The following is a 17,231-nucleotide window of genomic DNA, read 5'->3' on the forward strand; positions in this document are numbered from 1 at the left end:
TCTCTCAAGGCAAAGAATGAAAATGAATATAAGGCCAATTCCCTCTCTGTATCATCCATGGCTAGAGCATTAGGACATACCTCGACTGAATTTCCTAGTATGATCGGCACAGGAATTCCATTTCCATGCCTGTGTCTGAATGCCTTTGCATAAGCTGCCAACTGTCTAGTCACCTCAAGTAGCACTATCTTGTCTGTCGGATATCTCGGCAACATGTAGGGAGGTGAAGGACATCCATGAACTCTGATATATGTAAACTTCTGGAATTTGATGAACCATGCACCATACCTCTTTACAAGCTCTTGTGCGTCTTGAGATAGCCGATTGTGAATCCCACCTTGCAATGTCCTAGTGATGTTCATCGTGAAGGTATCATTGACTAACTTGTAGTCACTTCCAGGCGGATGATGCAAATGGACATAGGAATCACAAACTCTGACTTCTCCGGGCCCTCTTCTGATCACTCCTCTGTGAGGTAGTCCTGCATATTCAAAACTCCTGATCAAGGCATATATGATGTATGAGCTCATGTGGAATGACTTGGTAGCCTTCAATCTTCTTAACTGCATGTCCAAGCAATGGCTAATCATTCTAGCCCAATGAATTGTTCCTTTTCCTTGAACTATCACTTGGATGAAGTAGAACATCCACTTCTCAAAATAGAAGGCTTGAGGAGCCCATGTAACTCGATTGAGTAATGTTATCAAATCTCTATACTCCTCCTGGAAGTCGATCCTATGTGGTGTGTTTGGAATCTTGCTCAGGCGAGGACGACTTTTGAGTAACCAATTCTTATTGATGATGCTCAAGCAAGTGTCTGGATCATCTTCGTACATGGACCTGGCTCCTTCTAAGCTTTTATAAATCATATCTCTATGCTCTGGAAGATGGAGAGCCTCACTTATAGCCTCCTCTGAAAGGTAAGCCAAAGTGTTTCCCTCCTTAGACACGATCGATCTTGATTGTGGGTCATAATGGCGAGCACACTCGATCATCAATTCATGGCACTGGACTGCTGGAGGGAAACCAGCCGCCTTGATGATGCCACTTTCAATTATTCTCTTTGCAACAGGTGATGGCTTTCCAATGTAAGGGACGTCCCGAAACTTCTTCACACTGAAGTTTCCCAAGTTGGTATCTCCAATGTTGCTCCACTTCGACACGATCTTGGTCTCCAATTCTTCATTCTTCTGATCTTCCTTCATGAGAGCTGGACGACTAGTGGATGCTCCTGCCTTTGGGGTCGCCATCTTGATACCTACACAACATTTCATAATGAGAAATATATCTTGCAATTTAAATATTTAGGAAACTTCATGATAAATCTTTGAATTATCATTTCCTAGATATGACTATGCAATTGGAAATTCAAAATTTCAAAATTTGAACAAGGGAGATCTTGCCATACCTCTCTTGAGAACTAACTCTAAGAAATGATGCAAAATTTAGGCAAATTCGCTAGGAAAAAAGGGAGATCGAAGTCTTCAAAATGTGCTTCCTTTATCAACTTCACCACCTCTAGCCTTCAACGCCTTGAGGAAAATTCGCTCCACTTCTAGCCTCCAACAAAGTTCGCACTCCCTCCTAGACCAGATTTCGCACTCCTCCTTGGTTCTCCAAATCGCATTTGAACAAATGATTGAATGATGGGTTAAAATGCTTCAAAATACCTCTCTTATATAGGCGCTCACCATTGCAATTGCCCATAGGCCGACTTGGAAAATAGGCAAAAATAAATAAAATTTAATAAAAGAGGAGGTCGACCTTGCAAAAAAAAACATTAAAATAATACCCCAAGCGCTCTCTTCTTTATTTTAATTGAATACTAATTAATTTAAATGCCTTTGCAATTAAAAATTTTGATTTTTTTAAAGGCTTAAATTAATTATTAAATGCCCATGCGTTCTTATTAAATGCCAATTTAATTAAAATATTTCAAAGTTTTAGCGAATTTAGCATTTAATACAATTTGAAAAATATTGGCGCCTAAGCATGGGAGGAATAAGGGACATCAACAACATCGCTCTAGTCCCTGGGTGAGGGACAGGAGCGCCCATGTATTTTTAGCCTTGTATTTCTCGCTTTTCACGTTCAAAATCTTATCTTGGACGTCCAAAATGGCCTTTTCGCTTGGAATCTTGAGTTTGATTTATTCCATCTTTGGAAGGAGTGTATCTTAAAACATTTTCGCCCTAGTCCCTTGGTGAGGGATAGGAGCGATCACACCTTTTGTCCTTGGTCCTTGCCTTTTCCAATCGCCAATTCATGTTGCAGGGCAATCAATGATCTTCCTTGTTTGTTCTATGCATGCCTAACTCGTTTCTCCAAGACAAAATGAGCTCTTCCAAGGATATTCGCCCTGGTCCTTCAGTGAAGGACGAGCGATTTTTTGCCTTTGGGCTTAAAATTGTCGACTCTTGAGGTTAATTCCTTGTTCATCGTCCTTCGAAGGACATTTTTGACTTTGCATAACCTTGCCTTGACGTGGTTTTGGAAGGGAATAGTTGTTTTTATAAAAATAGCCTTGGTCCTTGAGTGAAGGACAAGAGCGCCTTTTAGTTCTTGGCACAAATCCTTAATCATATCAATATCTAATTATCTTCAAGGCACAAAACGTCATTGCTTACTCCATCTTGAGTGTTGGAAACGAAAGTGGCATTTTAAAATTAGGCATACTTGAATATTTCGCTCTGGTCCCTTGGTGAGGGGCAGGAGCGCCTTAGCCAATTTCATCAAGTTTTTGCGGTCTTTGCAACTTTGTTCTTCCTTGAAGCATTCCAAAAATCATCGCCATCTTGTGCCTTGGCCTGGATTCATCTAAATTTGGAAGGAAAGACTTGATGATGTGTTTTTCGCCCTGGTCCCTGGGAGAGGGACAGGAGCACCTAAGCAATTTTGAGCTCACTTACGCTTTGCTATCTTTCCGAAATTATCTTCAATGGATTGATCACGCCTCCCTTCATTCATGTCAAACTTGAAACGTGCTTTACCTTGGCCAGGAACTTGTCTTGAGGGAAAATCGCTCTAGTCCCTTGGAGAGGGACAGGAGCTTCCTTTAAAAATCGCTCTGGTCCCTGGGTAAGGGACAGGAGCGCCTATTGTATCTTGGGTCGATTTTCTCCTTCGTGGTCCATTCAAGTTACATTCAACGAGCAAAACATACTTTCCTTGTCCTCCTCAAATCGCGAAATCACTTAAATCTTGTAAGGATAATGCAAATTTGGAATTCAAGCTCCGGTCCTTCAATGAGGGACAGGAGCGCCTTTTGTCCTCAAGGCCAAATCTTTACAATTTTCATCTCAAATTTCCTTTGCTGGGGAAGATACCATCATTTTGCAAGCTATGAACAAAAGCCCAAATCCAAAAAAATGTCCAAGAAGGTGTGTTTGAAGAAAATCGCTCTGGTCCCTAGGTGGGGGACAGGAGCGAACTTGTCTTGCTAGGCCAAAAGTTCAATCTTTCATTGCCAACGACCAAGTCTGGATACTCCTTCATGCTCATTTCATCCTTCATTGCATCTTTGATGCTTCAGTTCGATCAACCAAGGCCAAAAATGATCTAAGTAAGCCATTTCGCCTTGGTCCTTCAGTGAAGGACAGGAGCGATTTGGTCTTAAACTTTAAAAACTTGTCATTTTTGAGTCTTCAAAATCTTCAAAATCTTCAATTTACGTCCAATTGCATCCCTTGGCGACCCTGCACAAAACAATTAAAACAAGTCAATAACCAAGATGCACCAAATATCACTTTCGCCCTGGTCCCTGAGAGAGGGACAAGAGTGATTTTTCCCTTATAAGCCAAAATATCAAAAATTTAGGTCTTCAGATCACTTCATCATGCAGGGTTAGGTCGTCTCCAAGGCCAGGAATCGATTACCTTGCTTCCAAAATTTGGTTAAAGTTTGCCCAGACAAAATGTATAATTTAATCATTAAAATGCTAACACTTAGACCTAACTTGAATTTGCTCTCTAGATCCTGACTGGACCCATCCCGAGACATTCTTGACTTCCTGACAGGCTCATCGTATTTCACAATTGCAATCTCCGTGAGGATGCTTAATAATCTTTCAAAATTAGACTGGACTCGGCTTGAAAATATCAAAAGGAAACTCCTAAGGCTTAACCCTAGTCCAGACGACTCACTCACTTACTCAAAACCCTAAAAGCAGAGAGAAGAAGCAGGCAAAACCAAGCGAAAAAGAGGGGGTCCCCATCCTAATGGGGCGATGTGTGAAATGGTCACAACAGGTAGCTAGACAGTAGTACGTCAGAGATGGTACAGGAATGGACGTGCATGCGACTGGTGGAAGGAGTGGGCACCTTGGGTGCCACCTTGCGTAGTATGGAAGGATCCTTCCGAGATGTGTACCTACAAATGCAACAGAGTCAGATAGAGCAGCAGGCCCAGCGGCTGTATGTAGCAAAATTGGAGAAGAAAGGGGAGAAGCATGCGTAGCTAGCCATAGTAGAGAAGAACCTGAGGGTTGAGCTAGAAACGAAGGTGACTACTTACAAGGCTCGTTGCAACATGCAGAAGGAGGTACGGGTACTGACAGCACAAGTGGCTGAGCTTACTCTACAGATGGAACAGAAGGACAAAAAACTGTTGGAGGCCGCACACATGGTAAAGAAGGCACAGGAATGGCAGTTGTTGGCAGAAAAGAACCTCAAACTTCACACAGGCCAACAACCTTCTTCTTCGACCACCACCTGTTGTGACCATTTCACACATCGCCCCATCACAAATGGGGACCCAATCTTTTGCTTGTTTTTCGCTCGTTTTTGCTTTCGTTTTTTAGGATTTTGTTAGTCAGTTAGTCGTCTGGATTTAGGGTCAAGCCTTAGGGTTTTAAATTTTGTCTTTTCAGGCCAGGATCCAGTCGCTTTTGAGAGTTTTTTGAGTTCCTTTTCTAGAATGCAAATTTTGAATGCAATGAATTTGCCAAAATGGTCTAATTTTCAATTGGAATGTTGATGCAGAGCTTTAATTTGTCTAAGTGTTGAAAGCGAAATATGAATTTTTGTCCGATTGAATATTTTGACCAAATTTTGACCTTTTTTATTTTTTATCCTGGGCATTGGAATTGATTTGTTTTCGCCTCGTGAAGTGTTAAAATGTGAAAAATCATGTTATTTTGGCCTGTAGGAGCAAAATCGCTCCTGTCCCTCAGTGAAGGACGGGAGCTCATTTTCAAATATCTCACTATTCCTGCAGGGTCAAGATGAATTACGAATTGGAAATGATAGAGAGAGGCGAGATCTTTCCATTGAATATAAATTGAAGATTTTCATGAGCACAGAAATGCCTCCAGGAGAAAAATCGCTCCTATCCCTCAGTGAAGGACCGGAGCTACAAATCAAATTTCGCCTTGTCCTCGCAAGATTTCGATGACTTAACAATTTGAAAAGGTCCAAAGGAAGATGCTTTGCCAAATGAATATAATTTGAGATACAAAAATGAAGGAGAATGACCTAGAATGCTAATATCGCTCCTGTCCCTCTCCAAGGGACCAGGGCGAGGTACCTTGTAGCTCTCGTCCCTCTCCCAGGGACCAGAGCGATTTCCTTCATTAGGCAAGATCCGAGCTAAAATCAAGGCAAGTTTACGTACAAAGGCAAAAGAAAACATGAGATGGACGCGTTGAATATAAATTGAAGATTTTTTGGACGTCCACTAGGGTCCTAACTGCCTAGCTCGCTCCTGTCCCTCAGGAAGGGACCAGAGCGATTTTTGCCATAATTGCTTTTCTTGCAAAGTTACAGATGATGTCAAGGCATGGACGAATGGAGTGAAGAAGGACGAGTCCGTTGAATATAAACTTGGAACCTGGCCAAGTGAGGTAAAGGCTACAAAAGGAGGATCGCTCCTGTCCTTCTCCAAGGGACCAGGGCGATACAATGGTGATGTTACTTCCTATGCAAGTTCAAGGTCGATCCAAGTCAAGACAAGGTGGCGAGGGACATTTCAAGGCGTTTTAGCAAGCACAAACTTTCAAAGGTCGTTATAATGAAGAGATTTGCACCCTAGGACCTAGTTCGCTCCTGTCCCTCTCCAAGGGACCAGGGCGATGTTAGATGCATTGGCCATTTCATGCAAGTTTTTACGTAAGGGCAAGATGTTGCAATGTTTTAGAGGGTCCATGGTATGATAAAAAGATGATATACAAGGGTTTTGAACGTAAAATGATCATTATTTTGAGCATGGAGACTATATCGCTCCTGTCCCTCTCCAAGGGACCAGGGCGATTTGCTTTGGATTCCTCGTTTTGCTTCAAGTTCAAGCTAAGTCAGGACGTCATAAGATAGCATATGGTCCAAGGCATCGTTTGAAGATAATTCGCAAGAGTGTTGAACGTCCAAACATTGCCAATCAAGGTAAAAGCTCACATCGCTCCTGTCCTTTGGACAAGGACCAAGGCGATATCACCAAAAGCGCTCATATTCTTTCAAAAACGAAGCAAGACGAGGTTAAGCGAGGTAAGGGACGACATTTAGAAGACACTACAATGAAGATCGAAGTGCAAACTTGCAAAGGTTAAGGAGAAAAACATGGATCGCTCCTGTCCCTCTCCAAGGGACAAGGGCGATGATCCCTCAAAGCGTCCAAACACTTCGTGCAAACAAATGAAACAAACGCAAAAGGAACAAGCATAGGTGTTATTCGCCCTACAATGAAGATCGAAGATAGAAGATGCATATTGAACGTGGAAGTTAGAAGATCGCTCCTGTCCTTTGGACAAGGACCAGGGCGATGAACATCCAAAAGGGACCCATGAACGCATGCAAGGCAATCAAATTCGAAGGACCATCAAAATGATCAATGTTGAACGTGGACATGAAGGAGTTGGACGTAAAAAAATGCAAAAATCAAGACAAAATCATGGATCGCTCCTGTCCCTCTCCAAGGGACCAGAGTGATGAGGTACGTCCCTTTGTTTTCCAATTTTGGCGCCAAATAAACAAATTCAAATTTCCTTAAATGCTAAGTTCGATAAAAAATTGAAAATCCTAATTTAATTAGCATTTAATATGGCGTTGATCTTTTATTAATTATTTTGCCTTTATTAAAATCGAAATTTGCAAATAAAAAACGTAAGGCATTAATAATTAATTAATTAATTAATATAAAAATCGATTTCAAGCGCTCATTTAAGGAGGTCGGCCTTCTTATTTTATTAAAAATCATTTAAAAATCGTTTGAAATTGTTTTATATCCTCAAGTCGGCCTAGGGGGTGAATGGAGATGTGAGCGCTATATAAGGGGAGTGAAATTATCATTTTCACATCATCATTTTATCTTTCTACATGCGAATTAAGGAAGACAAGGGGAAGTGCGATTTGGAGTTTATTAGCAAAGAAGGTGCGAAGGGTGCTTGAAGTGTAGAGTGCGAATTACGTTGAAAACCAAAGGTGCCGCTAACATCAAAGGGTGGTGCGATATCTTGAAGACTTCATTGGAGCGAATTTGCTAAGGATTGAAGACCACGTCGAAGGTGCGAGACTTGGAGATTTGTTTGTGCGAACTTGAAGATCCATTTGAGCGAATTGACAAAGGCGATAATTGAAGATCATGTTGAAATCCAAAAGGTGGCGAAGTTGATTTTTTGAGGAGACCACATTGAAGATCTATTTTTACCTCAATTTTGCCTAGGCGATCTTTTCCTTTTTCGCATTCTAGAGTTAGCTCTCTGTTGAGGTATGGCGATTTAATTATTATTGCTTTATTCTTTCGTCGTCATATTTTAATTTTTGAAGTTTTGAATTTTGAATCTCTTAGCTCAATCGTTTTTTTTTAGGAAATGATAACTCTAGAGACTTATCATGGCGTTTCCTAAAAACTTCTCTCTCTTATTTATGTTATTCATTGCAAAATCAAGTTCTTATAATGAAATGTTGTGTAGGTATGGCGACCCCAAAGGCGGGAGCATCCACCAGCCGCTCAGCTCTCATGAAAGAAGATCAGAAGACCGAAGAAGTGGAGACCAAGATCATGTCAAAGTGGAGCAACATTGGAGATACCAACTTGGGGAACTTTAGCACGAAGAAGTTCCGAGAGGTCCCTTACATCGGCAAGCCATCACCTGTCGCCCGGAGAATAATAGAGAGTGGCATCATTAAGGCGGCCGGTTTTCCTCCAGCTATTCAGTGCCACGAGTTGATGATCGAGTGTGCCCGTCACTACAATCCACAGTCCAGGACAATTGTGTCCAATGAGGGAAACACTTTGGCGTACCTTTCAGAGGAAGCCATAAGTGAAGCCTTCCATCTTCCAGAGCACAGGGACATGATATACAAGAGCATTGAAGGAGCCAGATCAGTGTACGATGATGATCCAGATGCTTGCCTAAGCATAATCAATAAGAACTGGCTACTTAAGAGTCGTCCCCGTCTAAGCAAGGTACCGAACACACCGCATCGGATTGATTTCCAGGAGGAGTACAGAGATTTGATTACCATGCTCAACAGAGTTACAGGAGCACCTCATGCCTTCTATTTTGAGAAGTGGATGTTTTACTTCATCCAGGTGATTGTTCAAGGAAAGGGTACAATACATTGGGCTAGGATAATTAGCCATTGCTTAGACGTACAGTTGAGGAGACTCAGGGCTACTAAGTCCTTCCACATGAGTTCATACGTCATCTATGCTTTGATCAGGAGTGTTGAGTACGCAGGACTACCTCACAGAGGAGTGATTGGAAGAGGACCCGGCGAGGTCAGAGCTTGTGAATCCTATACTTACTTGCATCATCCGCCAGGGAAGAACTACGAGTTAGTCAATGATACTTTCACGATGAACATCACAAGGACGTTGCAAGGTGGAATTCACAACAGATTATCTCAGGATGCCCAGGAGTTCATCAAGAGGTACGGTGCTTGGTTCATTCAGTTTCCCAAGTTCACTTACATTAGAGTGCATGGATGTCCTTTACCTCCATACATGTTGCCGAGATATCCGACAGACAGAATTGTGTTACTTGAAGTAACAAGGCAGTTGGCAGCGTATGTGAAGGCATTCAGACACAAACATCAGAATGGAGTCCAGGTACCTATTATTTTGGGTAATTCAGTTGAGGTATGTCCTAATGTCTTAGCCATGGATGACGCAGAGAAGGAGTTAGCCTTGCATTCTTTTTCATCTTTTGCTTGGAGAGAGAGTTTTGATCCACATGGACATTTAGAGGAGACGGTCGGTAGAAGATTTAAGCATGAGCACCAGATTGAAGATTTTATGATGAACCTCCTAGATGATCTTGAAGTGAAACGAAAGTTACATTCTAGATTGCCTTTAGATTTCATCAGGAAATGCAGGATTTACAGAGTGGCTGACCAAGCTCAGGACAATGGCAGGCACATCCAGTCTTCCTATGATAGAGAAAGCAAAAGAATAAGGTTGGATTGGAATGAGCCTGAGGCCGTGGATTTAGATGATTTGATGGCACCAGTTTTGTCTTGTACTCGCAGATGGGTAGACGTTCAGCATCAGAAGTTGAGAGAACAAGGCATAGCTATGTCTTTTACTTTGGAAGAGAAACCAGCCGAAGGTGGAGCTAGCGTAAGTGAAGGCAATCCTAATCCTAGGAATTCAGGTGAAGGTAACCTTCGATGTGCCAGTGAGGGCAATCTCCATCCGAGAGGTTCGAAGAGAAAGGAAAGATCAGAAAAGAAAGAGCCTTCCAAGAAAAAGCAAGGTGCCAACAAAGATCAAACACCAGGTACTTCTTCCAAACTAGAGGATAGAACAATTCGAGTGGAAGAGTCCATGGAGTCGATGGTACAGAATGACGGGCAGGAGGAAGGACAGGCACAGCATGTTTCATCAGATGGATCTCTCCAAGACTATGATTTAGAAGAAGATAATGAAATGACATCTCCTCCCAGACAAGAAGAAATAGTACATAAAGAAATTCAAGTTCAAGAGACAAGATCGAATATCCCAGATTGGTTGAAAGAAAGATTGACTAAGGTGATCGTAGTTGAGGACGAAGACAGTGCAATTGATTTAGAGAGCCTTGTTGGACGTTCACATGTGATAACAGAGAAGAAGAAGGCTACGAAGATGTCCAAGATGATTCGAGATGAGACTGGATTCAGAAAACTGCAGATAGCTACACCGGCAGCAGATAAATATGAGGGTGAGATCCTAGCAGAGGACTATCATATACAGACTATTGAGTTAGGACCGTCCACAGCAGAGCAGACAATGGATGATGCTACCGACACATTTGAAGCATTGAAAGACAAGCTTAGAGAAGAAGTGGAAAAGAATAGAAAGCTTGAGAGAGAGAGAGGTGCATGGCGGACATATTTCAGTCACATCAACGAGCCTTTGGGACGTCAGGATCCAGTTAGATCACCAGTGCAGGAATTGCCCCTTCAATCGATCAATGAAGCAGAAAGATTCAGGAACCTGTTCCAGCGTACACGTAGTTGGATGGATAGATCTCATACAGTGGCCATAGAGTTTGTTACAAGGATGACGAAGATCATTCATCAGGCTATCCAAGTTCTTGAGATTATACACAGATTGATGGCAACAGTAGCTGCATTTGCCCATACCAAGGACGTTGTCATCCCTGTCTTGAAAGTAATAAGACATACATCCAGAAGAATTTTAGCGCAAGAGAGGATCTTGGAAGGTGATTCTCACAGTTTGTTTCAGTGGTCAACCTTACTCCATATAAAGAGTGTTCTCTTCGAGGACATCAATGTTAGATGTGGTCAAGTTGAGGATGTGATCAATCCGATCCAGGACAGAGTATTTGAGGTACTTCGTACCATTCTTGGCAGAAGGATCGAGGTCGAGACAGATGTGGATATGCAGGAATTTGAGGATAGAATCAAGATCATCTTTTGCAAGGACGCAGATGTTACAGATGAGCAGTATGATCAGATGTATGCCACCATGCTCCTGATTGATAGAACGAAGGAACTTGAATCTACTTGGGACGCAGCTCTTCTAGATGCATTCGATCAGGTTATCCACTTAGAAGAGAGTATCAAGAATCTTCCCGAGATTCCAATCACAGAAATCGAAGGAATCGTGACAAAATTCATTGCATATGCTAAGAAAGAGAATTGGAAAGGGAATAAGATTCTAGATGAAAGGTTGTTACAGATGACATGACATCTTATTTCTCATTGGTTGATACCTCCTAGGTTTTTGTGCCGAATTTAATATTTGGTTATGCATTTAATATTGTTTAGTAAAAAGGAGGTCATTTGTAACAAACCCTAATTAGGGTTTAGGTGTCATGATCTTGTCCGTTGATTTACTTTCAATCTGGACCTTTCATTGTAACTGGGGATGCTATATATACCCCCATTTTTCATTTCATTAAAGAGAGTGATAGTTGATGTAATAGAGAAGAGAGATTAAAGCTAGAAGCAATTTTATTTTGTAGCAAGATTGAGTCTTGAAGAGAGAACTCCAAGCAATTGTTGTACATGATGACTTGGAAATCAATAAAATATTGAAGTTATGGTGTTTTGTTGCAAATTTCTTGAGTTATCTTCATGGTTGTTTGGCATACTTGAATCATGCTCAATCGAAGTAGATTGTTAATTTGAAAGAGTAAGTGTGAGATTTGATATTTGGTAGGATTCGCAATCCAAACCACTAGCTTCTTGCTGATTGTAGGAACGCCTTGCGTGGTCGACTGGAGAACACTTTGAGTCCTTAATCTTCAATTATCATTGTGTCTTGGATATGTACCTTCGTAGTAGTGTCCTTGGTCTTTGATGCATTGAATACCATTATATTACCTTAGAAGATCGCACTAATTTCAATTGAGTTGTTATCTTATGGCAAAATTGAAGTTGGTTGAGTCTTGCCAAATCTCGTCCATGCTAAGTCATTCATAGGGTTAGGCTAGATTAGACCTCTTAAACCCTATCCTTTTGCTTTTTTTTTGAAAGTTCCTTTAGTTTAGTAAAATCTTCGAGTTTCGAAAGCGTAAGACCCCTTGGAGGAAACAGCAAATCACATCATACCACTAAAAAAGCTTGTCCACACGTGGAGACCCCACTAAAAGAACCTTGGAGTCTACCTAACTGATCCTTTACGCGAATCTTCAGCAGTTAGAGACTATTTTCTCAAGAGAGGATAAGATGCCTATTGGTATTTTATTCTGTGTATGATGGTGTACAAAATACACGTCAACACCACCAAGGGGAGTATTGTACTGACATATTCTTGAGAATTCAATAAAGATATCATTCTTCTGGTATAGCTATTATGTTATTGTTACTCATGCTTTGATATTTGAATGTTATGTTACATGAATAGTTGGTACATGTGGGATATCCTTGTTTTATCCGTGAGTTTACCAACCTCACATTAAGGACTAAACAGATAAGTAACAAAAGCTCATAAAAATGGAAAGGTGCAATCTTGAGAAAGATTAATTAATCCTTAACAAACGATGTGACCAAAGGATAAAATGGAAGGATGCATCCATTAGACCTCATAAGGTATTTAAGGGACTCCAATATCCTTTCCAAGAATCATTGGATTACTTATTATTTTATTTATATCCTTATTGGATTTCCATGAGCAAGTGCCATTGGCATACATAATGTTTAGTAGAAGCATAGATTGGATATTAAGATCGTCCTTGCCCAATTGTCATCAATTATATCAGAGACTGCAGAGATAATCTTAACATTGATTTACATTGCACTAAGTGCAGATATATATATCAAAGTCATCTTTCATATATCAAGTGTTGACATCAGAAATAGCAATGGTATTGTTCTCATATATCCTATATCATCATATTATAAATGATATCAGTTGTATGACTTAAGGACATATCTTTTAGAAGTGGTATCATAGACTATTATTCTTCCTTCAGTCATTATCATTTTAAGTGTTATTGGAGAATTTATAGAAAGAAGTCTCTTGCAATTGATTTGCAAGACAATTGTTCTCTAATTTCCTAAGAATATACATAAGGGGGCATTACAAATACAATTCATAAGGTAGTTCATGAGAGGAGCTATGTGCAAGCATTAAAATAATAAACACAAAACCAATATACCATAATAGAGTGACTTACGTGTGGAAACCATTTTAGGAGGAAAACCCCACACTCCATAGCAACTCAACATATTACTCAATAATAAAAGGCCACAAGAGACTTGTGGAGTGTTAACCTTTACAAAGGTATTTGAGCCGAAGATTTGGAGTAGTTTTGGAAACATCACAATACCTACAATACTCACAACCAAAACCTCCATCCCAAGCACCCAATAAATAAAACAATCAATACATAAAACCATCAAATGATCATTAAGAAACAATAAGCAAAACCACCCAAAATGTGATGCATGAATCCCTAGTTAGAAATCCAACACCCAAATCCCAACATGAATCCATGGGCTAAAAATAACATATTCCTTCCACCTACCATAAGCTCATCTTAATCCACTCACCAACTTAGGCCCTCCATTTTGAATCCATTTATCCATACAAAGATGTCTTATGACATGTCATAAAACACATCATAAGTTGGTCAACAAGTGTAACACCCTCCTACAGCTCTTTTATATTTCATAAATATTTTCACATTCCCAATGTGGAAGGCCCAATGTCTGAAGGCCATTACTTTTGATTTGAGAAGCCATTTGGGTTCCTTCTTCAAACTGTGTAGCTTGCAAAGATCTACATGTTGGGCGTCTTTGGGAATTCTATCAAACAATCTAGAACTATGCACCTTTTACATTCTAAACATTGGTAGCAAGGTTGAGAAACCTTTCCTAATATTCTCCCACTCGTCGAACACCTTGTAAGAGCAAAGAGTACAAAAATTATCAACTTATTGCTAGGCCCATAGACTCATAGCACCATCTAAATTTTTTTGTGCTTTCTGACTTTGTCAATACAATAGTCCTACTTTACTTCCTATTACTAATGGGAGGTCAAAGTAGTGACTGGTGTTCTATTGAATACAAAATCAAAATTAAAACCAGCTAACAAAAAGTGACAGCAAAGGCGTGATAGGCAAGAACTACATCTACTTAACAATCCCTCTTCAAACTTCCAAATATTCACCTATAACCAGAGTAGCCGAAAACTCCTTTGTCCCTCCCTCGGCGCGCATACCCCCATATCCAAAATGGATACATATTTGATACATCCCAAATATGCATTTGTGACTATACCCATGCGTGCCCAAAAAACCTTGATTTTCCAACCATGCCTAACATTGTGATTTGATCTTTTTTAAAATTTGACATAAATCTTCCTAAATTTAATTTTTAAAAACCTTATTCATGCATTTTTAAAAAAATGGTATAAACAAAAACTACACCAAATGAGAAAGACAAATGAAATGTTTTTCTATTTCAGTGACCCATTTTTTGGGTTATCTTCCAATGCAACTCTACTATTTTTGCATATTGTAAATTGATAAATCAACTTATAATTATTTATGTAGCAATTATATGTCTGTATTGCTTTTGAAGTAATGAAAATCTCCTCTAATAACTTAGAAAATTGTGTTAAATATATGTTTATGTGCTTTATATGAATGTCATATCCAGCCGTATCCATATTGGGGGTCTTAAAAAATGGCCGTATCCATATCCAATACCATATCTGTATCCGTGTCCATGCAACTTTGCCTATAACAAGAAACAAACCATTACAAACAACAAATAGCCATGTATTAAGGCGCTGCAACCCTTGTCAAACTCTAGTTATAGTTGCACCAACATATAGTGTTTAATCTATAATGTCCTAATTGGAAAAGAACACAACCTCTCAAAAATAGTGATAAGATTGCCTTAATTTTCAATACCATAGGTACATCTTTTCTTATTCCTCTAAAACTTGGTGAGTTTCAATATTATTGATCTCATCACTAGGGGAAGAGCACCAATAGCCGTCATAGCTAACTTCGCACACCCACAGATCTTAAACGGCACATCGGATTTTGATTTTTTTTTTAGTTGTCTTTGTTTGCGACTTAACTACTTATAGCTATTGATCTGGCTTCTGGGTAGTAACGATGCACGTTGTGGAATCAGTTATGCACACAAAGGTCAAAAAGTACACATTTCAAAGTGTCGCCTGAACCCTAACTAAAGATGTTCCAATAATGGTCAACTCAAAATTGCTAGTACTTGTTGACAAATGTCCAAATAGTGGTGCACAAATGGGCCAATTATGAACAAAAAATTACAAAAAATGATTGGCTATTGGTACAAAACAAATTTATTAATGGTGTTTTCACTGTGACGGCTATTGGGGGGTCAACATGACAATAAGGTGACGGTTATTGGAACTGTGTTATCTATTGGTGCTCTTTGTTGGTGTTGGAAATAAGCCACACCCGGACCGACGATGGACTGGTCCAAGAGGGGCCAGTAGCTCAGTGGTAGAGCACTCCAGCAGTGTAAGGAAGGTCCTAGGTTCGAGTCCTAGCTGGTCCATGTCTCAACATGGTATCAAAGCTAAGTCCAGGCTAGGAGCCCCAAGCACACGAGAGGTGTGGCTTAAGGGGGGGTGTTGGTGTTGGAAATAAGCCACACCCGGACAGACGATGGATTGGTCCAAGAGGGGCCAGTAGCTCAATGGTAGAGCAATCCAATAGCGTATGGAAGGTCCTAGGTTCGAGTCCTAGCTGGTCCATGTCTCAACAGTCTTCCCCTAACAGACATAAGTAAATTGGTTGATCAATAAGATAAACTTTATTTTGGATCCCAAAATTCTTGTTGATGAGAGGAATCATAAGTTCAATTAAATATATTTCACAATTTGTCATAAAAGTAAATTTCAAGATTATATTTTCATGTATACACCTCCATCATTGAAATAATGTGAATGCACAAATATAGTAATGCTTACATGTTTTTCCTTGATATAATATGGACTTTGGTTCTCCAAGGGTTTATCATTGTAAGAAACTTCATATGGAGGCACCTCAATTTACATAGGGAGTGTCTTCACTTCAAGCCTAAGTTATGTAAAAGTATACAATAGATGTGTAAATTTTCCCCTGCATCTAATATAATTTGATCCTAAATTTCTTAATTTTGGTATAAAAAGTTTTTATTGGTAAATTTAGTTTTGGGTACACGACTAATTGAACAACAAAGCCATATGTATAATCTTGTTACCACGGAATGAATCAAAGAGACAATGAGCTTATCCATATCCTTGAGAAAAGAAAGTAATACATAATTCATTCATTTTATAGTTGCCTCTTATCATAACAACATCATGTTTACAAGGTTGTGCTTTGTTACTAATTCATGTAAGGAATTTCTTAAACACGCACCAACACTTGCAGGTCTATAAAAAATATTACTTACATTTTCCTACCAGCTACATTCAACCATGAAGGGAGTGGTCCCGTTAAATTATTGCTACCAAGAAACCTGAATGCATTGTTCACAAAAAGAGAATCATTATAATGTTTGTATATAACTGAAACAATGTAATAAATCGTAAACTTTACAAAGACCTTATTTTGAAATAACTGTCATGCACGTGATACTTACAAGTACTTCAAAGAGCTCAAATTTCTCAAGGAATCTGGTATTTGTCCTCTCAAATTGTTAAAGCTCAAATCCCTGTTAAATATATTTGCCATTCAAAAGCATTTTAATTTCTAGACAATTTCAAGACTTGAAATTATCCAAGTGTTTTGGCAAAAGATATATTGTATCTCAACAAATCCATTGCACACATTTTAGAGAAAGCATATACACAAGCATTTGCATTTTCCTGTCTTTATTTTTTAAATTTCTTTGGTTCCATTTCAAACCCATTTTGATTAAGTAATATAAAACTATTCTAAACATTTAGATACCAACTACACAATAAGTGTTTCTATTTAATGTGAAATGTAATATGATCAATGTACCAAGAATCCTTGAAAAATTCTCAATCATTAAGTTCATATGTTCATTAGTAGCACAAGATCTTGGTTACTCTTACCGATATAAATTCCATGCACAATCACAGAACATTTTTGTCTTTACAAAATATAAATACTGAGAAGCATTGTGACCACTTAGTCAAAATTGTTATCACGTGTCACAAAAAATAACCTTTTTAATTGCAGTCCTCTCTTATTTACGGATCCTCTTATGCCAAATCCATAAGAAATCAGTAGGATTCAATTTTGTCAAATTGACTATTTTTCAAAATAAGGAACATTATCCTTGAGAGGTGAGAGGGAGTCCAATGATTTCAAATTAATTATTTGTCAAACAATACTAAAC

At 39.3% G+C, this 17,231-nt stretch overlaps 1 protein-coding gene and 1 long non-coding RNA gene across 3 annotated transcripts in view; one reads left to right on the forward strand and one right to left on the reverse strand.

Moving 5' to 3' along the window:
• LOC131059705 (probable LRR receptor-like serine/threonine-protein kinase At1g56140) overlaps window positions 1–17,231 on the reverse strand; it is a 140,622-nt gene that overhangs the window by 66,309 nt on the left and 57,082 nt on the right. For both annotated transcript variants that reach the window (XM_057992725.2, XM_057992731.2), the window contains 2 exons: window positions 16,506–16,577; window positions 16,317–16,382 (listed from right to left, as the gene is read on the reverse strand). In XM_057992725.2, coding sequence (XP_057848708.1) covers window positions 16,317–16,382; window positions 16,506–16,577 — 138 coding nt within the window. The remainder of the gene's footprint in view (window positions 1–16,316; window positions 16,383–16,505; window positions 16,578–17,231) is intronic.
• LOC131059718 (uncharacterized) overlaps window positions 1–17,231 on the forward strand; it is an 81,473-nt gene that overhangs the window by 51,202 nt on the left and 13,040 nt on the right. The window lies entirely within an intron of this gene.

The sequence above is a fragment of the Cryptomeria japonica genome, chromosome 9 (genome assembly GCF_030272615.1).
Source record: "Cryptomeria japonica chromosome 9, Sugi_1.0, whole genome shotgun sequence".
NCBI lineage: Eukaryota > Viridiplantae > Streptophyta > Pinopsida > Cupressales > Cupressaceae > Cryptomeria > Cryptomeria japonica.